Here is a 20,015-nt window from a genome sequence, read left to right as displayed (position 1 = left end):
CGGAAAACCTCTGGTCAACGGGGGTCAGAGCAAGCAGAATGACAGGAAACCAAAACACACCTAGTCTTGAAAACCCTGTGCCATTTTCATCCCAGGTCTAAGAACAACCCGGGGAGCCAGAAAAGCACAGCAAGGACAGAATGGCCCTTGAATGAGGGGTGGGGGTCATGCGGGATGGGAGAGCAGGAGGACGACAGGCTGAAACCCCTGAGGGGCACAGCAGAGCCAACAGGACGACTGCTCGGGCTCAAACGCTGCAAAATCCACGCTTGTCAGGCTCCTGCACGCTGCTGCTGCCCTGAAGCACGCCGGGCTTCCCTGAGCACGTCTGAGCCCGGGCTGGGGTTTTCCTGCCCAGGAGCTCCGCCGATGCTCAGCCACTGCTGAGGGTTTCTGCCTGCAGAGCCCTGCCCAAGCCAGGTTTCGCTGGCCGATGTGGAAAACACACAGCCTCGGCATCGCAGCACACAGCGTTCAGAAAAATCCCCAGTGCTGCTTCCCTGTGAACAGCAGGCCGCCGAGCAGCTTCAAACTCGCCTCTCTCCCAGAGAGGGCAGGTACCTGGCACGGCCGTCCGCACGTAGAAACCTGACAGCACCCGGAGCACGGAGCTGAAAGTAAAGCCACCGAGATTCGGTTTGAAACCCTGTGTTCCGCGTGCTCCTGCGCCGTGGAATAACCCGCATTCATCTCTCCTCAGCCAGAGAGCTACGGAGCAAGAGGTGCTGACACCGCGCTGCCCAGCCCCTTACTGCAGTGCCATGTGGCTGGAAGGCCCCAACGCAGCGGGACGGCATTATTGATACTCAACAAGTGCCCGTGCAGCAGATCTCCTCCTGTCTCTGGCCGAGCACCAGAGATGCTGGCTGAGTGCCGCCGGAGCCCGTGAGGACAGCAACGCCCCGCGCTCAGACAGAAGTGGTTCTGGGGCTCCGCTGATGGCCCCGAGCAGCTGCAGCCACCCGCAGCAGCTTTCGGTTCCTGCCCGCTCTCCAGCAGCAGCTCCGTGGCTGAAGCCCTCCGCTGAGCACAGCCGGCAGCGTTCGGGGCCAGCCCTCCCCGGGGACGCGCTGCCCAGACCGGCTCTCCTCCTAAAACGTGCTGCCCGTGGTGGGAGGCTGCCCGCTCCTCAGCTCTGGGAATGGGTTAGGGACCTAGAAATCACATTTCCCTGCATTTCAGCGGAAAGACCCTGGGGCATGTGGCACCTTACAAATATCACACCCGGGGGAATATTTAAGGGCACCCCAGGACAGTAAGCTTCAGTAAGCCTTGGGACTTTCAGTGGTGGAAGAGGCGGCGTTAGCCCTGAGAGCAGCGACTTTACACGAGGTTCTGCACTGCCCCCAAAGCACGTACAGAGGGCTGGCTCGTCCTGCCCACAGGCTACGACGACGAGCAAGCAGGGCCGGGTTTGAAAGGCTGCTGCAGGCTGGGGTGAGCACCTCCGACCCCTTCGCTCCCTGCAGCCCACCCCGCAGCCCCTGCGGCAGCATCTGCCCCGGGAAGTGCCGGCACGGAAGCTGCTGGGGTGCAGTCTGCACCCGTAACCTCGACACACCTGAAAGCCCCCCGAAGCTGGGGCCGGGTGTAAGAGCCACGACCACCGCCCGGCTGCTCACACTGTGCATCGGGGGGCTGCTGCCACGTCTGGAGAACTCAGAGGGACCCCCGGGGGGCCCAAAACCCGCAGTGAAAACCCACAGGTCACCCCGAAGCTGGTACCGTGGGATAGCCTGAGCGGGGGGTACGCTAACCAAAATAAAGGAGAAGGAACGTCTTCGCATGTGCAGACTGCTTGCTGAACTGTACGAGACACTCGGGAACCGCTTCGTGAGCCGCCAGCACCAGCAGGAACTGGCTGAATTCACAAAAGCTGCCATTTCAACCGAACCTCGAACAGGAAGAAACAGAATGGCATAACCCAAACACAGACCTTTGTCACCTTTTGTTTTGCAGCAAAGCCCTTTCTGAAGCCAGTGCCCTGAGCAGCCCGTGAGTGTTAATTGCGGCAGCCGAGGGCCACCGCCAGAGCACAGCTTCCAAGCACAGGCCGGGGACGCCCTGCAACTGCGAGCTGGCCTTCTGTGCGTCAGGGCACGAGGCTCCTCTGCACTAAAAGCTCGGAATTTCAGGTATGGCATCGAGTTTGATTTCTGTTTTCCCAAGTACGGGCCTTTGGCAGTGAATGTAACAAGTGTAGGCGTTCAGCTACGCCAGGTATTCTTGGTCACTGTCCTGTTTAAGGAGTTTATGGCGAAATCCTATTTTAACCTTACTAAAACATTCTAGTTTCAGTAAACAAAAGTTGGACAAACTCTTTCCCTTAAGCAGCAATCTGGCTGAAAAAAAATTGACTGCTGAGGAGCCACGAGGGCTCCAGCAGCGCGTCTGTTGTGCAAGGCCACCCAACAAGCTGCTAACTGGCTAACGGAGCAGGACCATCTGTAACTGTGCCCAGTTTGCCCCCTCCTTTTCCCTTAACATTCATTTTACCATCTGATGTTTTTCCCTTTTTAACACAGCAAGCACAGGTTGTGCTTTGCTGCGGAGACCTGTGATCACAGCGGTCCCCCAGACGCTGTCAGCTGCAGAAGCCACACAAGATCCTTCTCCTTCAGGACGCCTCTGATTAGAAAGCGTGCACCAGGAACGTCCGACACGTCAGAAATGACAGGAAAACCCCATTTTGGCGGCTGCTTCTATTGTTAGAAGCCACGGAAGTCTGGGCAGATCTACACTGGAACGAGGTGGATTTTATTTATTTGTACCAGCTTGCAAAGCCAAGTTTACGTGCCACTCCTGTTGCACTCAAGCCAAGCGACGTTTTGCAGCTGACCGCAGGAACACGACTGAGTTACACACATTTATTTCCAGACACCGTAAGCAGTGGCAGTAAATTGGAGCTTAACAACCCAGGACGTACAGAGGAGGTTTGCCCACGGACCTAACACTGCCTTACTGTACGCCTTGTTCACAGAGCACGTTGCAACAAAGTACCTGCAAGCTGCCCGCAGCGAAAAGGCGATAAAAGCATCTGGAGTCGAGGCATTTACACTTGAAGTTTCAAGATGATCTGAAAGAACACGACACCAAAGAGTCTTGGCAGCAGCCTTCACGAGTACTGCACGGTATCCAAAAAGGCTTTGCTTTTATTGTCGAACTCAACAGACGACAGCTGAGGAGCTGTTTCACTTCAAGGCCAAAGCAAAGATACCTCTGTCTCACCGCTGCTCGAGGAATCCGAGCCAAAACAGCACCCACTTCTTCCCCTCAAGTGCAAATCCGCAGCAGCCGCCTGCTGAAGCAGCTTCATCTTACCTTCGAGTGGAATCGCGTGAAGCTGCTCCATGAGCATTATTTCTGCTTCTTGAAATCTGCAATCAATGCTCCTGGCTTCCTGCAGCCTTCCGCTTATGCACAGATGCACAGACAATGATGTGTGAGGGTTGTTTCAAATTTTTTCCCCTGTGCTCGTGATTGGCTCAGCGTGGTGCCTGTGCGGGGCTGCAGAGCAAGGTTCCTATCCGTTTTCAAATCAAAGTGTCAGTTTTGCTGCTGTCAGAGCACTTTGTTTTTGTACATATAAGGAAGTGGCTGTCGATGTTATCTGAGTGCGCTTCCTGTTTTATATGTAGATGAGCAAAAATAATGTCACTTCAAGCTGAGCTGCAGTTTCGGAGGGCTCAAGTCAAAGCCTGCAGGCAAAACACAACGGGAGCACATCTCATCCGTTCGCTGTCTGCCCCAGTTTGCCTCCACCTCGCTGGCTCTCCTCAGCAGCCGGCGTTCTCCCACCGAGCGCTGTCCTCGTGAGCCCAGCTGGGAGCCGCAAGCCGCGCAGCACCGCGGCCCCAGAGCTTCTCGGGAGGGTTCCGATCACAAAGGCTCGGCCGAGCTGGCATCGGTACCTCATAGCTGCCCAGGTGGAAAAGCAGCCAGCACCCAGGCAGCGCCACGAGAAACTCTGCCCGAGTTTGGGCTATCCCTGAATCAGGGTGACTTTTTTTAACGAGGAAGGAGTCTCCTCAGCGTCTCATCTAAGCGCTCGGCCCAGGAAGTGGCGGTGTAGGAGGGCTGCCTTCCAGAGCTGGTGCTGCAGAGCACAACACCGAAGGAATCTTTCTAATTTAACGTCCTTCTGGTTATTTTAAGGCAGAGCAGATCAATGCGCAACTGCAAACGTGGTGCCATACAGAAATCCTTCCACCCCTGTAGAAGAGAAGAGCAGCAAAGCTCATGGAGGCACCTCCGAGGACAGCCGCCAGCGCCGCCGCTGCTCACCCCGGTGTCAGAGCTGTCACTGCCAGGAGGGACTGCCGCTTGCACGCTCATTCACTTCCACTTTCGCACCGTGCTGGCTGCAGAACGCCCGCCAGAGACGAACGACGGCAGCTGGGGGCGAGCTGAAGCTGTTTGCACTTTCTACTCTCATTGCACTTCCCACGGCAACTTCTGGGGTATGAAACGCAAGCTACTTGTATAGGTAACAATACATCGAAACTGGGGGTTCTGCTGAAGGAAACCAAAAGGATCCTCCCAGAGGCATGCAGTGAGTAAACGCCGTGTTCCTCCCCGCGCAGCTCGTGGCACAACTCTTGGCTGCTGCTCTGCCCCGAGACTCCAGCAGGCGGGGGTCCCACCCGGCGCAGGTCACTGCCTCAGTAAACGAGGAGGAGCTGCGGCGTGTGACCGACGACAGATGCCTTCCAAGTATCAGACTTTCAAAATATTCTGCGCCAAGGCTTTTTGGACCATTTACCATTGCGGTGCCTTATTCTATCTCATCTAGCAGATCGGGATCGTTTCATTTCGGTGCAAAGCTACGTTACGGGCAAGAACCGGAGCCGGGAAGATAAAGCAGGTGTCTTACACAGGGACAGAAGGCTGAAAGCTGTCACACCAAGATCAAGCCGTAAGACCCAGACCTTGCCAAGCCCCTTTTGCTGCACATTTACACCCTGGCACTGACTGATTTGAATGGCTGAAACCAAACAAGCTCCGGAAGCTTCTCCTGCAGCTGGGGCAGTCGCACCTCCCTGCTGTGCACTGCCACGCGCCTGACGGAGCGTGCGGTCCCGCTACAGCTTTCTGCACCCCTGGAGCAGGCGCGGTGCCTCTGCTCTCCACCCAGCCACGAGGATCGTGACCATCTTTGTAACCCCACCGGCTGACAGCTGGGCTTAAGAAGAGATCAACCCCAAGAGCACAAGCCTTGTTTCCAAGCCCCCAAACCCCATCTCCCATTCCCTAGTCACAGCCTGGAAGGGAAAACAGCCCCAGGAATCCAGGAGTCGGCAGCTTCGTGCATCTTCTGCGTTCTGTTTTGTTCTGTAAAGCCGTTTTACTTGAGGAAGTATCTTCTGCTCTCGACCTTCATTACAGGTTTCCAACCCCCTCGTGAAACACGGGCTGGCACGGCCCCGTAACGCCCACCAGGGTCTCATGGCTGAGCTGTCAGATACAACTCACCGAAAGTGAACACAGACGTTTCGTGTCGCTGATCTATTCAAACGCACCACGTGTGCTTAACTTGTTCAGCTCTAGTGCTTTCATTTTGTATCTCCCAAGAAAACCGATGTTACGGGGGGAAGAGCAAGCAGATGTTCCTGCTGCCTGCCCCAAGTTTTCTCGGGTACCAACGCGATAAGCTCAGCGCTGAGAAGTGCTGTGGTGTCCCCAGGGACCCTGCAGGGGCTCAGAGCCTCCAACCCTGCAGGGCCGGCGGGTTCCTGGGGCTCCTCGACGCGGGGCTGCAGTGGGTGGCAGCGAGACGAGGAGGAGGAAAAGGAGAATAGCAGAGAAAGGAAATAGGCACTGCAAAACAAAAACTACAGAGATCATCAGCAGAGCAAAAAGCACGCAGGGGGAGCCCCTGGGGTGGTTGCTCACTTCCTACGGCTGATCACTGACACAGCAGCACGGAAAGTCACCGAAAACGGCAAATTTGTCCGTAGGGGTTAAATTGGACCCTGTACAGAGGAATAAATAACACGTGGCCACACAACACACGTCCATTTTCACATTTTGCCAAAAGGGGGAGCTTAGCAGGAGCACCAGCACCAACGCACGCGTTTCTTCAGCCAGCCCAGCCTCCGCACTGCACAAGCCCCGGAGCAAACCCTCTGCGGTCACACGCGAGGATTCACACCAGCGTCCACTGGCACAGGTTTCAGGACATCAGACCTTCATTTTCCTGCAACGCCCCATAAAAAGAAAAGGTTGTTCATTTCCTCTTACAATGCAATAGCAAAATGTACAAACAACCTCAGCGTTACCTAAATGCCTAAAAAACTCACAAACCCTTGTAAAAGTCTTGTAAAGAGTAACGAGCCGATTTCTGACTTGGAAGTTTCTCTCGCGTAACCCAGGCTAGCAAATCTTATTCTTGCATGAAGTTTCTGACTTCCTGGTGAGCAGTGTTTTGTTTTTGCTTTTACGTCTTGAAGGAAATCTCTAAAAATATTTCGTATGCCGTGTCATGCAGTCCATGTAATACTGCACACTGCACAAAAACAAGAACCACACCGAAACACAGGAACGAGCTAAAAGGAAATTAAACAGCCCGTCTATGAGGGCAAAACACATGCCAGGGGCAAAGACATCACTTAAATTAACCATTGTAGCCTTCTAGAGAAAATGTTTATCAGACATCAAATATGACTCAAGGTTTAGAAGTAACTTTGCCTGCTTTAGCAACTGGGTAAAGGAGCTGGCCAGCAGGGCGCCTGCGGAAGCACGCTCCACCGATGCCATTCATCATACACGACGTATCGAGCAGGCAGACGCAGCTTGCTGGCATGAGAAGTTCTGCAGAACAGAAGGGTAAACGTGATTGCAGAGAACTGCAAACGGACCCCACGGCGCCGCGGGAAGGGGCACTGAAACAACAGGGAGAACTCCGTGGAGGCAGAGGGCGACACAGGGGGCAAAGGGAAGAACAGCGGAGCCGTACAGCCCGCGTGGTGAACTCTGAGCCGCTCCTGGGGCTCGGGACCCGGATCCCACTCGCCAGATGTAACTCCAACTCCAGGTAAAAAAGCAAGGACTGTTGCAAAACATGATGGAAAGGAGTAAGCATAAAACATTGAGCTGTTAGAAAAGAGAAGACATCACTTTGTGTGCTCACAGAGCACGAACGTTTTGAACCGTGCGTTTCTGCCCACTGACCTCAGAAAGGATACAGGAACTGAGGAAGATTCAGCAAATGAAAGAAGGATGGTCAGAGGGTTCACAGGGACCGAGTGAAAAACCAGCAACAAAAAGAGAATGGCAAAGGCCCGAAGGATCGCGGCACGCTTACTCCGCTGTGCTGGCAGTGCCTGCGGGGACCTGCTGGAAGACCCCAGCGTGTTGGCACTGCCTCGGCAAGCGGCTCTTAGTGTGGACATGCTGCCCAATGCAGAAATACTCTGTGATAGTCCTAAGGGGCTGATGTGCTCAGGAAAAAACTTGACAAATGCCTCCAAAGGAGACGCAGGTCGGTGGAACATCCAGCAACCGGCAGCTTCTCCGAAGGGTGCGAAGGCTCCAGGCAGGACGGCTTCCTGCGGTGCGGCACACCAAGCCCTGGCTGCCGCTAACGTTCGGAAATCGTCCAAGCCAGACACAGGCTGAAATCAGGAAATCAATTTTCCACAGATATCCTTTCAGAGGAGTAAACAGAGACTGTTCAACAGGGTCAACTCAGAACTGACATCCACTCCTCGGCAGGCCATTCCCCCCCTTTTTTTTCCTAATAGCTGAATTTTGCCAGCATTGCTCGACTCTGGTAGCGCAGCCTCGCATCAGGCACTGCAGCTCTTTGCTCCCAGCTCTCCAGCAGCTCACCCACACATGTGCCACCGCCGCTGCTGCTCCTCTGGTGGAGGCAGAGAAGAAAACCAAACCCAGACACCACCTCGCCAGTCCAGGGCTCCCAAAAGCAGTCCTGCTTCTCAGCTCTTGTTCCCTTTGGTCAGTCGGGAATTTCTGCATCCCTCCCCACTGCACGCTGCTCTCACCCTCCTGTCTGAGCAGGCCCAGGTCAGATCTCCTCACAGATCCCACCAGAAGCAAACCTCCTTCTCCATTAGCAGTTTTCGATGGGACCTGACGTCTGACTCAGCTCATCAGGCGGCAGCACAGTAGCCAGGACTGAGACCGGAGATGCCATGAGCTGCCACGTGTGCCCTTTCCTTGCCTGCTCTCTGCACCCTGCTTTAACTGCCTGCATGTTTTAGTTTTCAGAACCGTGCCCCGAATCAGACATACAGTTCCAGCTAAGGCATCATCAGTGCTCGCTGCACAGCAGAGCAATTCCTGCCTTGCAAGCTGTTCTCCTGGCAGCGTATTCCCAGATGGCCTTACCCTGACTCGTTCGTGGTCTGTGCTATTGCAGCATTCTTGCCAGAGCTCCTGCCTAACCAGCTCCTTCCAGTTCTGTGCTTGTGCCTTTCTTTTGTCCTTCCTAAATGTAGCGAATGTGCACTTGTATGAGTTGTGATCTTAATTTGGACCTCATCAGTTTAGTGAAGATGGCCGCTGGGTCCTGGCTCTGTCTTCCATTCATTCTTCTCCCCTCGCGTCCTTCCAGGTGCTGCGGGTGCTGCCTCACCTGCGTGCCGAGCGCTGCTGGCAGATGCACCAAGGTTGCCTTGCTCTGCAATAAGCCTCCACACATTGCTGCCTTTAGAAAATATCCTGGTTTTCAGCACAGTCACAACCGCAGCTTTTAAAAGCAATTCGTGCAGCTAAAGTAAGAGAAATGTAATGCTGGGAATGACGTTGGGTTTGCTCTAAGATGTGCGGCTCATCCTGCTCTGCTGAAAACAGAGAGAAGTAGAAATCACAGAGTCACAGAAGAAAGCAGTCCCAGCTCGTATCACAGTAGCGAGATGTAACAGAAAGCACCTCTCAGAGCCCTCACATTCTGAGCCGCAGCAGAAGCCCTGCCAACCAGAACACTTCATTCTGTCATCTTCTGGACAGTCTCTGGTGGCTCCCAAGAAAATAAAAAAGAAAAATCAATTTAATGCCGAAAGGAAAACTAACGTGGTATAAGGTACTAAACACGTCTTGCTGCCCTTCATGTTCATGGTGGCCTCTACTACTTAGCATCTGAAAGAAAGCACTTCCTTTTAATAGGGCCAAGTGAGCAGAGCTGACTGCAAAGCAAAGACGTTTGAGGTCAGCTGTGTTAGTATTCAGATAAATCCAGTGCTCTTTCCCTCTCGGCCAGCTTAACTCACTGCTTCTAACAGGAGCAGCAGGAACGCACAGCGCATCGTTCAGGTTAAGTCAAGACGAAGTCGTCATACAGCCGGGCTTTCCCAACGGCACGGAACACAGCAGAGATGCGTCTTTCCCAGAGAAGGCAGCGCAGCAGAACGTGCGATTGCAGCGGCTTCGAGCAGAGCAGACAGGTATCCTCCAGAGCTACCCCTCCAGCCCCACACCCAGTCCCTGGGGGCTTCAGCTCGGTGTTCTGAGGAACGTGCTAAATCTGTGTTAACTTTGCTGGGGAAGTCTGTCAGTGCAAAGCAACTCATGGTTGATTTACATTCCGAAGCATGAAATTTATCTTTGGCAAGTGGCCTCAGAGACCTAAGTATTTCCAGAAGCACCGCTTTACTTTCCCAGTGCAACCTGCAGAATTGTAAGTAGCCATTTCTTAAACCTATTAGGAACCAAGAAGGCAACGGAGGAGGCCAAGCTTCTGTCCAGGGGAAGACCTCAGATGAAGTCAGCTTCACGTCCGCCTGCCCGCCGCTAACACTGCCACGGCAAGTCTCAGCACAACCACTCGGTTCATTTGTTAAAGTGCATTCTGACTTCCAGACACACAACCCATCGGACAGCGTGCTCTGACACACCGCCTGGCGCTGCTTCTCAACCCACTCCCCCGCACAAAGGTGCATCACCTTCTGAGGGAGCTCGCTGCTACTTGCGCACAGCATTTCAGCATTTCAAACCGAACACAGCCAGTGGCTCTGGGTGTCCCAGGGGAGACCTCCCTTTGTGCCTTATCCTGATGGCCAAACCGTGGTGCTCAGCAGGCAGCGAGACGAGCAGTCCCCTCCTTGTGAGCAGCAGGCTGCTCAGAGCTGCGCCCACAGCTCACTGCCAGCTCAGCTCCGCCAGCAGCAGCCAAGGTGAAAGCTGCAAAGAGCAGAGCATCGACAGTGAAACAAACAGCCCCCAGCCAGGCACTTGTGCATCCCACAAAGGTCGAGCAGCTTCCACCACCGCTGCTCCCTCCCATGTAACTATAAGACACGAAACCCAGAGGCAAGAGAAGCAGCCAGCCGAGGCAGCTCACCTCTGTCTGCATCCATCACAGACCCGTAACGGCCGAAACACGGGATGCGCCTGTGGGCAGGAGGCGGCATGCACGGACTCGGAAAGGTTTGTCTGTAGATACTGCCAGGCAGCTTATGGGATTTCAACTGGGTTGTACGGACAGGAAGGCGGTGCCTCAGTTTTCACTCCTGCAGCACCGTGTTAGCACAGGAGAAATCCAGGCTCCACGGAGCTCCCCTGGAAGTGGCTCAGTACATCCACGGCCCTAACCTGAACTGTGCAGAAACGCCACCCCCGGTTCGGCAAACACACCCTTCGTTGTTCACAAGTCTCTTGAAGGGAAGCTTAAGGATAAAGTCATCTCCCCTCAAAACCTGGTCACTGGGTGACACTGAGCAGTAAGTTGATTAATAATTAAGAGTTACTCACACAAAGGAACGCAATCCTCAGAGGAACAGAAGGAAAATAGTACCACCCCTGACCAGGATTACACCTCTAATACTGAAGTTCTTGACCTCCAGTGCACTGAAGCATGAGAAAATACGAGCTTTACACTGCAGGTCAAAATGCCATTCCTAAAGGCAATCAGACAACAAAGAAGTCCAAAATTGCATTTTTTGTATTTGTCCTGAAACTGTTATTTTCAAATTTTCTGCTTTTGAGTTGTGGATGAATTTGGTACCCATTTCAGGCTACGAACTCCCTTCTTTCATCCTCTGGTTCCCAAACCACACAGGGTCCTGGTTGTTCAGCCCTTCGGTAACAGGGTAGATACAACTTTTATATAGATGTATACAAATATAGCTACACAAGCATTATGAGCTCACTGTAAGATACACTTTATCTTGCAAGTTCAAGTTCCCCTTTCAAATTTTTACACAATAACACAATGTTTGAGGTGTAGACAATGTACCCAAATAAACCCTTACTGAGCAAATATTTTGAGAGGCTTTGTGAGAAATGAAAGTATTTTAGCCAGACTACCTATAGCTTTCCTTTAAAAGGATGAATTGGTAGTCAAGTCTTACTTCTAATTTTTTAACGTGCACTTTCCTGGTGTTTTAACTGCTCAAATCCTATCTAACAATTTCCTTTCTTTTTGCTGTGTGACTACAGGGGAAGCCCCACGCAAGGTCTGGTCCCCACAAGCCTTGCACATCTCATGGACAAAAGGGTTTGGTGGACCCCACTGCTCTATCGCAAGGCTTCAGTGGCTTTGGAAAACCACTTACACTACATTATCCTACTGTATTGGAAATAAATGTTTGATTTTGTTTCATTTCAGCCAGGAAATTCTGTGCATGACTGAGTAGAAAAGGAAAAAGGGAAGGATCAGATTAAAGGGAAAGCTGTAACATCGGTAGCTGCACCAGGAGCTCTGCAGGAACACCCAGACGGGAGAGGTGCAGCCAGGGAAAGAGAGAACGAGTAGTTTCTGATAAATGTATGTTGCATCCTCACATTTTTATTATTACTTTTTTTTAATTAATTCAGCATGTGACATCTAAACAGATAAGGAGATTTATGAGCAGAATTTTGAAGGAAGAATGAAAATTCAGACAATATTTGTCAAATGAACAGACATGGGAACTAGAGGGGAGTCAAAGGGGGAACTTCAAGTTTATTACTAATACAGGATGTAACTATTGCAATGCTTTGGCTGAGAGGTGTTCGTTTCTGCTGGTCCTGAGAGAGTAAAACAGCATGATATGACAGTATCCAACAAGATACATTGCCTCCTCAGAGTGGCAAAGATACCAGGATTCACTTCAGGGTGAAATGCATTCATTTACCTCTGCTTGGTACTCCCCCGCAATACCAAACATATTGTTTCGTGTAAAATCCAGAATCTATATAGCCTCAAAAAATGCTGAAATTTACTGTATTATTTAAGGTTGTAAATGATTTAATATTCAACTGAATTGAACACCTAAACATCGTTCGGTTTATGAGGGAAGAGAGGCCAAAGCAGGACAGAACAGGAGGGCTGGAGCCCAGACCCGATGGGACCCCTCAGTTCCCACAACAGGCTGTAACCTCAGAGCTGCTGTGCTCGCTCCTAGCCAGTGCTGCATCCAAACATCACCAAGAGAGGCCAGAATCAAAAGGTGTGGTCATCTCAGGAAAGGAGGGGGATGGCAGAGAAAACCTGAAAGAAAACGATTCTGCTGTTCCCTGGTCTGCAGCACAGCAAGCTGGTCGCCGACTTGCATCACGCTGTAAGTACACACACCTAATTAAAGACACCTTTGGGTCCCTCGACAGTGAAGCTCCTCTTGTGACATGAGTTCTTGCCAAGAGCACAAAGCCAAGAGCACAAACAGTAAAAATAGGCCTCAGGCTACTGTAACGGCCTGTCTGTACAAGATTTGACAGGCAAAAACCTCAAAGTCCTCTCCTTTAACAGAGATTGTGTTAAAATCATGGCTCCTGAAAGGGAAAATTACCTTTCCTTTTCCACCTGCTTTTCTTCCCATCCTTGTTAGTGCACCCATTGCTGCTGCTGCTGGTGCTGCTGCTGCTGTTCTCGGAGCTCTGCGAGTCGGACTGCGCGTCGCTGCTCTCCTCCGAGCCGTCAGAGAGCTCCTTCAGCCCGTCCGGAACGTCCTTCTGCAAACAAAGCAAGCATGCGAGTTACCCACTCCACAACACACTTGTTCCAATTAGCACAATTCTTAAAAGGAGCACTTTGCTTTATTTGCCAAGCACTCGCTGTTGATCTTTATGCTTGAGAGCTATGCCAGAACTGCTTAGCTGCCGGCCTCCGAAGCACGCCACCTTTCGCCGGTCCATATACGACCCATACCCGCCGCCGTGGCTTCTCCGCTTCCCTCGTCACCACCTCACAGGCACCCCCTTCCCTACACACCCCGTTAGCTGTCTTCTCTGCCCTCCATCACCAACTCTAACACGCTTCTGCATGAGAAATCCAGTCAGTTTTGGAACTTTGTGACAGAAATAACAAAGAACGTGACGGTTCGGTGTCCGACAGCCCCAGATAACTTCGGTTTCCCGAGCGCGAAGGCCTGCTGGCACAGACCCTTCCGCACCAGGCCCTGCGGGGGCTGCGCCCTCACACCCAGGATTTTAGGCCGCAGAGAGCACCAGCAGCTGTTCGCCCGGCCACACCTAAGCCCAGACTGCCCTCTAGTGATCAGCACCATTCAGATTTTAACCTAGTTAGGGCTAATTAGGGACAGCACCTTGACCATCTGCTGACGGGCACCTCAGTCGTGGCCATTATCCCAGCTGCCCGAAGCCCCTCGGTGTGCCCCTTGCCGATGGGCCGTGCACGCAGCGCAGGGCAGTGGCAGGCACAGAATTAATGGCACAGAAAGAATTACCGACCAGCCACAGTCCTAGAGAAGACATCACCAGAAGCAGAGAAAAACCTTTCTAATTATACGAAGTGTCACCGAAGCTGATTTAATTAAGCTTGCCTACTCCTAATGCTCACACTCCTTCCAGCGAACCTTCTTATGTCGTAACTTTTGGAAAGATGATTTTAGGAAGCTGGGACATTTATCTATTTTCTGATTTTTTCAAGATGTCTCTTTTAAAGTCTTCCAGCTGGTCTTCTAGCTATAGATGCTTCTGGTAAGACTGTGTGCTCTGTCTTTATCACGTGTGGTAAGAACTGAACTGGCCAGACTTCTCCAAATGTTGGGTTAGAAATAGGTTACTGGTGAACAGAAAATCCAGTCACGGGCCCTTCCGATGCAATGGGGTAATAAGCACGGGGAAGCAATAAATAAAAATGCAAGGGGTACCAACCAGATGCACAGGGGGTTCCTGGGACGATGCCGACCACCAAAAGGCTCCAGCCACTAACTGATGGACCACCAAAACACTCCAGGTTTGGGGAGGGCCAGCTTGAAATTTTTAAGTAATAACATGAAGAAATTGAGGAAAATGAGGGTTCTGTTTGTTTGTCTTGGTCTGGGTTTCTAGAACAGCTTTTCTTTTTTCCAAGAACTTTTGTCTTTTATTTAACAAAATGACCTTCATTTTCTCTATTTATCTATTGACCTCACTATGTCAAATTTTCTCTTGAAACGTGAATCCTTCCAGACAAGACTAAACCTTAGTGTACACCTCTACAGTCTAAAACAAAATCAGCTCCTGAAGGCTCATCCTGCACACGCAGCCTTTGCAAGCAATGGAAAATACTGCATTACATGAAATTGAAATGCCAGAAGTTACTAGAAATTCATCACTTTTGCTACAAGTATTTAAAGGTCATGTAATTTGGTTTATTCTTTAGTATTTACGAGTGCTTGGAGTTAATTTTCCCCAGGGGACCAGGCAGAGCGTTCAGACTGTAGGAGAAGTGCCCAACGTGTCCTTACCTGGGCACGTGCATCTTGTAGCCTTAAGAGGAGCACTGCTGGCCGACCCGTGCTGTTACACGCCACTTCAGCCACAGCGCACACCCATGGCATCTCAGCATTTTTAAACAGATTAGATGTTATCAGTGCTTCCCCCTCTCCATGCAAAGCTTGGCTATTGTGTCTAAAAGACAGTAAAACACTGGAACAGCCCTCTCCTGTCAAGCACAGGTGTGCCTGAAGCTGCACGTCCCCTACATCCACCCGGCTTGTTGCTGTCAAAAACACCGCTATGTGTAAGACCTGGCCTCATGGCCTTAAGCAAACCACTGCAGCTTAGTCAAGAAAGTAGCCACATTTTTGAGAGCTATAAACCACGTCCAAGGGCTCTGTCTTGGAAGGGTTCCTGTTCACCACCGTGAACAGACTCACCACTCCAAGGCATGGAGTGCTCGGTGCGCTTCGGATCACGGCTGGCTGCCACAGTTAGACAAGATTTGGGGAAAGGAGAGGATTAGGTATAACAGAACTAGAAGCAAAGGGACAAAAAAGAGCAACATCAAAATCCTGTTAACAAATATTAATGAAAAATTTGGTTTGATTCCTTGCTGCCCTTAGGAATTCTCCTTCGAAGCATCTCCTGGCAACCACCACCAGAAACAGCAGATCCTTTAAACATCATTTCACAGAACTGACACTCTCCTTTTGTTATGGTTCTCTAATCTCTTTTACATATCTTTACAATCAAATCTTAAAAAAAAAAATTGAAGGGAGTTCCTGGCAGCCTACCAGTCTCCTTCCTGCTTGGATCGATGACACAATAATCCGGTTCAGGGAGCCAGCAAAACTCCAAGCACAACTTTGCTGTACTCGCCAAGGATTTTACCAGAAGCTCTCTCTTAAGAAGTGCGATTTACCAGACACCTGCCTCTCCTTCCTTCTATCGCAATGGCCATCCCTGCTCCTGAAAGCTTTCTAATGGACAAAGCAGCACATTCCATTGACCACGGTTCCCCTCAGGATTTCTCTTTCAACCCACCATCTTCACAACTTCCCCTCCTGGCATTACACTGGGACCAAACATGACAACGGGGACCCGAGGAGGGAGTGCCATGGCTGGCTGACACAGCGGCTTTCTTGACACTCCACCGACGCTCCACCTCCGGATCACACAGCCCCAAGAGGGAAAGACAACAACAAAACTGCCGTGTCCTTAGACATGCAGGAAACAACAGGGTTTTGGAATAACTCGGCCTGCTAGTCGAGCCTCCTGCCTAACACAAGTCATTACATTTAATGAACTTATTCCTACGCTGAGTTAAGTAACACTGGAGCTTTGCTCAAGCTTCACATTAAGAAAAATAACAGTTTTAACTTACAGATCTCATGAGGGTGACAAATGGAGCTACCACAGAAGCTCTGATGGGTTTTGTTGTTCAAATGTATGCTCACTGCCAGTCCGGCTTTGCTTAGATTTAAGCTCCTGTCGTTGGATCTGCCTGTGATTTATCCCACCAAAAATGCGCTCGCAATCTTTCAAAAGAGATCTTTTTTTTCATATCTATAATTGTTTTGTTCTTTGAAACTTTTCAGCATGGCTTGGCCACATCATGACACAGAATTCACAGACAATTACTCAACCACTTGTCTGTTACGGTATCGGAATCTTTTCCTGACTCATAATGTTCTGACAAAACACCTTCTTCCCGCTCTCGACTGAAGGTCGGCATAAAACCAGAAAACTTTTCACATTTTCATAGTGAAACAAATTGTGTAAGAATGAGACCCAAAAGGACAACTACCTTCCCTCCACTGATGGCTGTATCTCTGAGGGTCCTTACCTTAATCGTACATCCTATCAACGTATGTTTTATACTTTCACTTCAATGCCAGCCTCTGTTTGGCACAACAATGTTCAAAGAAGTTTGCGGGATATCTTGCAAAGGAAATTTTGGAAGCCCTGAAGATGTTCAAATCTCACAGCACATCAGCACCAGCACACAGCTCCCAGGTGACAACATTTCGTGTCACCTTATGTGCAAGTTCTCAGGGAATTGTGCTTTTCCAGTTTACAGGGTGGAGGCAGAAGACGGCGAGAAGAGGATTCAACGTAGCTAAATTTTGGTGATGATCACAAGGACATCTTTTTCTGGGCTGTTCTTAGTCCATTCCCTTGGTAATTGAACAGGCACTTCCAAGGCATTTCTCTTCCGTATTAAATATTTTAGGAGAGGAATCTCATCTTAGAAGTTACTTTTGCTGTCTAAGGAGCATGGGGTGAGATGAGGAAAGCAGCTCCAACAGAGAGACATACACGGGGGGGTCTGTGTTTAGTGAGAGGAACCCTAACTTATCTGACAGTCATCAGTTTCAAATATATAGAGAATCGAGAACAGTGTCAGCAGGCTTCATTCTAGTAGTTTAATTGGGGAAAAAAAGTTTCAGATAAAGATTATTTTTTAAAAGCCGAATCAGCTAAATCAAAGAATCCTCACTTTTTCCCTTGAAGTTATTTTCTGCCTACTGTTAATTGAATAAAGGACTTTTAAATTTCTAGATTTAAATTGAGATTAGGGAAGGTAATGTTACCTTTTTATAGCTAAAATTGTATTACAGTTTTAATTACTCTTTCATTTCTGGGTTAATAATTAATATCAGCAAAGTTTTATATAGTTTTAAAGTTTTATAGTTTTATTCAGAGGATTGCAAATAGAACGAGCACTTTGGTTGTATTTTCAGCACACAGGTGCTCGCTGGCAAGCACAAGGAGACCACGCTTGCATTTGGAGGGATAGTTTGCACTACAATTCATGCTACTGAGGAACAGTTCCCTCTTCAGCATTATCCTAATGCAACATATTTTAAACAAATAAAAGTCACCTTAGCATTCAAACAAAACTGCGCAGCTGAGACACTTACCTTCAGAGTGTACACTCCCATCCGCCCCGGGACCTTATAGAAAATGCCCTCTTCCCCTCGGGAGTTTGTATGTAACATAGCATTCAGGCATGCAAGAGGAGAAGTCCCACTGAAAATAAAAACACAGGATTAATTTTTGTATTTCTCTGGTCAGTGTTAATCTTCTGCTGGGAGATGATCACGGTCCCTCACCTGCCCACCAAGCATGCAGCGGCACAAGAGCCCAGATCCAACGTGTATCCCCAAGAATACAAGTTGAAGCTGCCACAACAAGCAACAGTGAAACCAGTCCAACGAACCCACGCTCCAGCTCCAGCAAATAGGCAAACAACCAAAAAAACCCCCAGGTTCAGGCTCTCCAATACCTCTTTGCAGAGCATCAAGATGCTCGCTCATTCTTAAAGCTCAAAATGCTCAAGGTTGCTCAGCTGAAACTGAGCAGATCTGTTGCAAGCTAACTTCTGGCTGCAGAGATATTGAAAGTTTTCTGGAAAAAAAAACCTGCAGCACAGTGAAATGAGGGTTGTGGGATAGAGAATGGAAACCAATTCGGCAATTTTAGCAACACCCTGAAAAGAGCTGAGATCTTCAATGCCAGCCCCAAGAGCTGAAACAGGAGCTCCATCCTTTTCCCTGTGCTGGTGGGGGTTTCTTTGTTTGTTTTTTAAGCTATCCCACCACAGACAGAAGCAGAATCAGTGGGCACAGAAGACAGGTAACTTTTGTTCCCGTTGCTGGGTCAGGCAGATCACACACACTATTTAACTGCTGCCACTGCTTGTAAAGCACGCTGGTATCTTGCACGACCCCTGCACAGGAGGTGCAAGATCCAGTGCAAAGTTTCCACCTCCCAGTATCTTCTCACAAAGGCTCAGACTGCAACCATCAGATTGACTGAAATCCTGAATTTGTGACTGAACAGCCAAAATTCCTGAGCGGGAGCTACAGCGACATTGCTACTCGTTTGCAGTATGCTTTGCTATAAACATTCACACACATCTGCATCCAGAGCAGGGAGATGAGCCCTGGGAGGAAATGGAGATAGAGGTGAGGCAGAGCCCAGACCTCTGACGGCTCAGGCAGCACACGCTCACTGCAGGTTAGACAAAACAGCAGCAAAAAGCTTAGCTCCATTACTGAATTCTAATAGGAGCGGAAGCTGATATCCTGGAATAGATTCCAGGGCTCCCTTGTATAAACTTGCAGTTGGAGGCACGCAGGGAATGCTGCACCAACAACTCCAGGATGGCTGGGAGCACCCCTGGGTGCCCCTGTCCCCCCCTGCCCCAGCAGGGTGCCCAACCCCACAGCCCTGGGCTCGGGGAGCTCTCCAAGGAGCAGCCCCCGGCCCCTCTCGGGGCAGCCTGTGCCAGGGCTCCAGCACCCGCCCAGCCCAGCAGTGCTGCCTGAGGGGCAGGGGGAGCCGCCGGGGCTCCAGGCTGGGCCCGGGGCCTCTGGGCCTGGCCCTGGGCACCGCTGAGCAGAGCCCGGCTCCGGCCTCTCCGCACCTCCCTGCGGGTACTGACGGCCATGGGGGAGCTCCCCCGGAGCCTCCTCTGCTCCAGGCCGAGCAGCCCCAGCTCTCGCAGCCTCTCCTCACAGCACGGGGGCTCGGGGCCCGGCAGCACCCTGGGGTCCCGGCCTGGGCTCTCCCCGCTGGGCCCAGGTCTCTCGGTGTTGGGGGCCCAGGAATGAGATAAAGCAGCTCACAAACCACAGGAGAAACATTGTCCCCAGAAGGCAGCTAACATTTACATCGCTAGACCCAATCCCATCCGTACTAACTGCAGTGCTGAGAGAATTCAGCCCCTGCTGGGGGACCACAGCTCCAGCCGGCCGGTGGGACGGGAAGGCCACCGCATGCTGGTGGCAGGGGCGAGGATTCAGAGCCACGGACAGGAGTCGTGTGTTATCAGGTGGTTTGTGGGACCAGATGGCTGCCTCCTAACCTAAATTATTCCATGTAAAAGGTCAGGAAACAGCCCCCATGGCGTCAAGGCAGTGGTACTGCTGCCCTGCTCTCTGGCTCCCCGGAGCAGTGCCTCAGCACACACCGGCCCTGCTGCCCTCATCTCTCTCGTGTGAACGCCGACACCGACGTGACACAGCGGAGAGAACGCGTGTCCGAGCTTGGCCCAGCTCTACGTGGCAGTATAAACACTATCCCCATCCTTCTCCCACCACTGTTCAACAGTTTTTCCTCCTGCTGCTGCATCTAGAAAACGACCAGAATTTCCTATTTCCAGATCACTGATGGCATACGGAATAGCACTGAGCGTGCCGACACGTTCCCGACTCAGTGAAGGTCTCAGACGGTGACGAGAAGCCTGCCACGTACCTGACCTTTCATTCACTGAGTACGTTCTTCTTAGAAATTGGATCAAGGCAGAAAATCAACGCTAAGCCAAGCATTTTACAGAGGTCTAGGCAAAGCTATGCTCTGGAAGCTCACCAAGGAATGAAGTCTTGGCAGGACCTATCTTGACA

At 50.9% G+C, this 20,015-nt stretch overlaps 1 protein-coding gene across 3 annotated transcripts in view; it reads right to left on the bottom strand.

Annotated features, from left to right (window-relative positions):
• Nucleotides 1–20,015, bottom strand: part of ASXL2 (ASXL transcriptional regulator 2) — a 103,176-nt gene that overhangs the window by 42,185 nt on the left and 40,976 nt on the right. For 2 of the 3 annotated variants that reach the window (XM_035320863.1, XM_035320864.1), the window contains 2 exons: nucleotides 17,529–17,637; nucleotides 12,729–12,891 (listed from right to left, as the gene is read on the bottom strand). In XM_035320863.1, coding sequence (XP_035176754.1) covers nucleotides 12,729–12,891; nucleotides 17,529–17,637 — 272 coding nt within the window. Of the gene's footprint in view, nucleotides 1–3,321; nucleotides 3,368–12,728; nucleotides 12,892–17,528; nucleotides 17,638–20,015 lie in introns of those variants that run through there. The other variant, XM_035320865.1, reaches the window with a different exon arrangement.

Source organism: Oxyura jamaicensis, chromosome 3 (genome assembly GCF_011077185.1).
Source record: "Oxyura jamaicensis isolate SHBP4307 breed ruddy duck chromosome 3, BPBGC_Ojam_1.0, whole genome shotgun sequence".
In the NCBI taxonomy this organism is placed as follows: Eukaryota; Metazoa; Chordata; class Aves; order Anseriformes; family Anatidae; genus Oxyura; species Oxyura jamaicensis.
The sequence above is the reverse complement of the archived record's forward strand: the minus strand, read 5'-3'. Positions and strand labels throughout refer to the sequence as shown.